The sequence below is a fragment of the Sus scrofa genome, chromosome X (genome assembly GCF_000003025.6).
Source record: "Sus scrofa isolate TJ Tabasco breed Duroc chromosome X, Sscrofa11.1, whole genome shotgun sequence".
Classification (NCBI taxonomy): Eukaryota; Metazoa; Chordata; class Mammalia; order Artiodactyla; family Suidae; genus Sus; species Sus scrofa.
Genome location: NC_010461.5, coordinates 23,617,230 through 23,622,996, shown reverse-complemented (window position 1 = coordinate 23,622,996; position 5,767 = coordinate 23,617,230). Strand labels below are relative to the sequence as shown.

Below are 5,767 nucleotides of genomic sequence, written 5' to 3'. Positions count from 1 at the left end.
TATTACTATTATTATTTGACCCCAGACCCTACCAAAATCTTCTCTGTGATTTTTTTAAATCTAAAAGATATCAGAGAATATTGGGCATCCTATGACAAAGTACATCAAATCAGCTAATGTAATGCTTAGCCAGTAAAACTAAATTACTTACTATATAAATTTTTGAGGATATGTTTATTGTGTGTGTATGGGAGTCTTCCCTAATTGGATGGAATTAAAGGATTTCAGAATTTGGAATAAGAACCAACTGCTTCCATCTCTTCCAACTATCCTTCTATCCAAACTTCCTCTATTTTATTTCAGTCCCATTAAAAATCTAGCCTTCACTTGAAGTTTGTCAAATTACACATAAGACAACCTAATAAAATGAACTTCATATGTAGCAGATTCTGTCTCTCCCATTCCAGAGCCAGCAGTATTGCTAGCATAGTAGTTTCTGAGCATATGCATGTCCTATGAGTATCACCCCTATTTCTCAGAAACTCCTTGGGGTTGATGGGCATAAAACACACAGTTCATGTACTGTGCTCAGATGCACTGGGAAAAGGACACTGGAAAGGATGCAGGTCACCTTCCGTTCTTATTCCAGGTGTAGAATTCTCTGGTTTATCCATAACTCAAAAGTAACTGCTAGAAGTAGTTTTCCATTCCAGGCTTTAATATCTCTACTTTGGACACACCTACTGAGGGTCTGGCTCCTGCCCACCACTCCCACAGCCTCCTCTGACCCACCTCCCAGCTTTCCACAGCACCCACTCACACTGAGGGACTTGTAGTTTCAAGAACTCAATGGCCTCAGGGTATTTACCTTTGACTGCTCACTTCTGGATCCTCCCATGTCCTCTCCTCCTTCTGGCCTGTCCTTAGGTCTTAGGGTGTATCTCACCATTTTCCTTACTTGATAGCTGTTCCTGGACTCTACAGTTCTATGGACAAGGTGTGTCTTGTTTATCCTGACATTCCCAGTAGTAGCACAGAGCCTTCCAAAGAGCAGACACTCAAGGGATGTTTGAGAAATAAATGAGACATTGTGCAAGAGCTCTAGTTTATTAGGATGCAATTAATACTACATTCTTGGATAAAGAAGGCACATCCAAGTATACAGCTCTTAATTTTATAGAACAACAAAGTGTGATAAGGTAATGTAAAAATTTATTATCTTTTACTTTTTTTCTCTATTTTTGATCCCAACCATTTTATTGTTGATTTCTTTGCACATTTCAAAGGAAATCATAATCTAATGACATCACATTACAAATAACTAAATAAGATGGAAACTTTTCCAATCTGTTCTATATACAGTAAAACTCTTACTTCTAAGCCTCGTAAAACATCAATAACTGTGTGACTTATATCATCATAAACTCAGATTCTTAAGTTAAATTTTCTATTAAAAGGAACAATATTTAGACAAATTTGTCCAAGTTACTACATAGAACAGGAACACAAATAGGTTAATATACTCTGTTTTCTCCAGCCCTACACCAACCTTCCACTAATGAGAACATTAGCTGTTCTCTTCAAACATGTAGTAAATAATCTTCTTCAGCCTTCACTTAGGGCCAGAAAAGCTGCTGGCTATGGCCTTGGAGCGTGCACTGGCTATGGCAGCAGTGCGAGCCCTGGCTGCAGCTCTGGCTCGGGCTCTCTCTTCCTCATCTCTCAGAGCCTCCTCATACCAGGTGGGGAAAGCAGTGGGGACCGTATCATGGATCTTGGCCACAAACTCGAGAACTTTCATCTTGCTGGTTTCGGCGTGGGCTCTTGGACCCCACAGGAACTCATAGCGAGGAGGATCACTATCAGGCACCTGGCGGTACTCTAGGTAATTTTCCTGCACCAAATCTTTGGTGATGAGCTTCCTGGGCTCCCCATAGATGAAGTTATTCCTCCCAGCATATAACCCCATCATATTCAGCACTTCCCATACTTGCTCTTCAGTGGCACGGTTGCCCTTTGTGAAGATCACACCCAGAACAGTCATCAGCAGACCGGTCTTGGGAACCTCTCTATCATCACTCAGCTTTGAATCATAGCTTAATTCCAGTTTGTTGACAAGGACATAAGTATTCCTGTTGGGATCCACTTCCTTCACATCAAGGCCAAAAACCAGCTCCAAATGATCAGAGGCTTTTCTAAGAATCTCATAGAAGTGATTCTTATACATCTGGATTACATTTCTCAGCATATCTGCCTTGGTAACGGGCTCTTTCATTTGATACTTATACAGAAGGTAATGCACTAACATAGCAACCTTCTTGTCTATGGGGCCTTTGGGCCAGTGCTCAAGGGCATCTTGGGCCTGTATGGCATTCGCTCTTTCTTCCCTTTGATTGGTGGCACCTTCATTAAATCTTGTGTTTGAAACACCTGCAGCGGTCATGGTGGCAGAGCGGACTCTCGCAGATACTTGAAGACTGCTAGGTGTTCCGGTGGTAGGTGAGCTCTGGGGAACATCTTTGAAATGAGCAGAAGGGGAAGAAGCAGACTCTTCCTCCTCTGGTGCAGCAGCCTGAGCTTCCACCAGACCACTGGGTTCTTCTCGAGCCTGGCGGCGTTTTTCACGGGCACGAAGCTTACTCTTCAGGCCCCGAGGCATGATGAGTGACAGCAGGCAGAAGTATGGGGAAGGAGGTAGCTGATTCTGTGACCTGGAGGAAAAGAGGATGAAACAATGTGATACTCTTTAGCAGGGAGATACAGCCTTGGGCATTATTGATGGCCATCTCTACAGGTTTCTGTGCAGGCACTGCTCTAGGAACCCATGAAGCTCCTCTGACCAGCCTTTCCCCTGAGGACTCAGTGGAAGTAATTAAGAGTTTGTCTTAGGCTGCAGCTTTCCAGCCCTGAGTCTTACTGGCATTGATACAAAGTCTGGCAAGTCTGGGCCCTGTATAACTTCCCCTGTTCTTGAATAGCAGGTATTTCTCTCAGTTTTGGCAGGACCTGAGCTCCTCTGCTCAACTGCTTTGTTGCTGACACCTCATTCCAAAGCCCTCACATCCCTGGTATCCTGGAGGAGGAACTGAAGGGGGAACCTCATCTGAACACACCTGCCCTGGGACACCCTGGAATGACAGAAATGCCCTCTCCAGCCTGGGATAATTAGTATTCTCATCCTTCCCCGAGAGTCCTCACCTTGGTTTCCTGCAGGGCCTGGGACTTCTCCCTTGGCTGACCTTAGACCTATCCCTTTGGAGTAAGGCCCTCACATCTCTGAAAGTCCTAGCAGGAATTTAGGGAGGTCTCAGATAAACAAATCTTCAAAAGGGACCCTTTCCAGGGATGACATCACATGTAGGGCTCTGTGAAATACCCTCTGTTCTGTGATGATTGGTCCCCTCAATCAGCATGTTCCTTGTGATGGTTCCTCCCCTTGACTAACTGGTGTCCTCCCTTCTGTAGACCTGAGGCCTGTAATAATCAGACTAAGGCTCTCATGCACCTGATACTCTGGAATATGCAGTGGGGGTGGAGGCAGATTCGGTATGACAGACTCAGTATGCAGGGCTTCCTAGCCCTGACCACAGAGGAAGGGCCCGGCTCTGTGTACCACCCCTCAGTCCTCACTTGACTTCTAAAAGGGCCTAGCTGAGTCACTTTCTTCTAATAAGACCCTCATCTTCCTGTGACCACTGAGATAAAGTAAGAGACATCTTAGCCTGACAGCCCTGCTTAGCCTGACATCAAGGCTTATAAAAGGGGTCGTATTCTGTGGGTCCCTCTTTGTCTCAAGGAAGGAATTCCCTTTAGTCCTTCCTAACGGTTCTGAACTTAACACCATCCCTAGGACTCCTCCCTCTGAGAATCTGACTTGGCTAGCATTAGACCAAGGCTTTTATATACTCCCCCTCTACTCCCACGCCCGCCAAACACACCCCACCAAAATGTGAAGCGACGGGTTATATGGGTTTTACAGCCCATCCAAGGACCCCAGCAACCCCCCTCGCCAAGGGTGACCTCAGGGGTGGGCCTCCACTGCTCTTGGGGAAGTGGTTTCCCCTAGAACAGAAATGGGGCATTTATTGATTCCTGGCAGAGCCTGGTACTCCTTCCCCTGCTGACCTGATGCAGACACCCTGGTCAAATATCCTGTCCTCCTAGAGTGGCCAGACGGGACGTCAGGTTTGCCCAGTCCAGCAGCCGTTCCTGGGGTCTCCCAGAGCTGACTGCAGGGGCAGGGAGTTGATCAGACGCCTCTGAATGGGGGAGGGGCAGTTCCCCCGAACTCATATAGGGTTATTTATTGACCCCTGAGAGGTCCTAGAGTCCCTCAACTGGCTTGATGCCAACACCCTGGTCCAATGTTATTATTTTTTTGAGTTTCTAGGAAAATTCCCAGGGCGTTACGTCGGGCAATCCCAGAAACTTCCAGGGCCAAAGGCGAGTAAGTCTATGGGGCCTTCTGTCTTTGGGGTTAGTAGGTCCCTCAAAACTTATTTAATATCCTTACCAAACGCCTGATAGAATCTGGATTCCGCTGTCGGCCGACCAGTACCGCCGCTCCTCTCCCAGTACGCTCTAACCTCCTAGACGCCAGAGACGGAAGTCGGTGTGCGACACATCCGGTACCCCTGCCGGTGGCCGCCAAGGGCCCACGGCAGAGGTGGGGCTTGGGTCAGCGGTACCCGCTTTGTTCTGGTGAGGGTGGTACACAAGGTCCTCTCTGCAGAGGTAGGTCTCATTTCGGCTCCTGGTGCATTGAGTAAAGGCTTCTTGGGAAATACCACTTCCCTGTAAAGCTGTGGGCAGTTTCTCAACTTAAACCCTTGCAGATAACGGGTCCATGACCGAGGCGTGATGTGAGACCGAGATGCTGCATCCCAAGGTAGGGGGGCCCAGGACAAATTCTGAGCTGTCAGAGAAAATTCATAGCGATGATGGGGTCTTGTCACTTATCAGTATAGACGCTTGCAAACTTTCTGTTTGAAAAGTTCTGCTTTCTACAAAGAGGCAGATCTGCATAATTTTGTGAAACTCAGATCTTTTTATCATATGCAACATTACACAGTGTAGTGAAATTAATTTCAATTTTGACCCTTATTTGTAACAAATATGTTATGTACCTGTTCTAATAATTGCTGTTTTGTACATAAGGCTTTTAGTTTTAGTACAGTTATACACCAGCTTTCTGAAGTCATTGATTTGAATAATCTACAGCCTTTTTTTCTTTGGATTTTCTAAAATGATCATATTTACAACAAATATTCTCTATTTCTTTTAATATTATTAGCATTTATTTATTTTTGTATTCTTATCCTTTTGCTTTGCATTCAAGTCCCGTTTTGAACAGTAGAGATGATAGCATACTGCTATATCTCGTTCCTTACCTCAATTAGCATTTCACATTTCAGTTCGTCTGCAGTAGATTTTAAGAAATTAAGTTCCATTCTCATGTTAGTTTGCTAAATAGTATTATGCATTCGTGTTGAGTTTTTTCCCACATATTTTTCTTCATTTCAGTACATGGTTAAATGCATCTTAAAAAATTTATCTTTAATGTGGTAATATTTTAGGCAGTTTTTTCCTAATGTTATATCATCTTTGCATTTCTTGGATTCAGCCTCTTTTTTTCCATTTAATTCACTGCTATATTGAACCTTCTATGGATTTATTTAGGATCTTTGCCTGTATGTGGGTGAGCTTGGCTCAACTGTTCTGTTTTCAGGGTATCCTCAGCTGGTTTTCTTATCAAGGAGAGCCAGCCTGGGAAAATGAGTTGAAAAATTTCCCATATTTTTATAAGCTTTATATGTATTTACATAAG

The 5,767-nt window shown here is 44.5% G+C and overlaps 1 protein-coding gene across 1 annotated transcript; it reads right to left on the bottom strand.

The window, feature by feature from the left end:
* LOC110255254 (melanoma-associated antigen B10-like) lies at positions 1,146 to 4,514 on the bottom strand. The gene is made up of 2 exons (XM_005673512.2): positions 4,454 to 4,514; positions 1,146 to 2,651 (listed from the first exon to the last, which is right to left on the bottom strand). Exon 2 carries the CDS (start codon positions 2,597 to 2,599, stop codon positions 1,553 to 1,555), a length of 1,047 nt encoding a protein of 348 aa, XP_005673569.1. The 5' UTR covers positions 2,600 to 2,651; positions 4,454 to 4,514; the 3' UTR covers positions 1,146 to 1,552.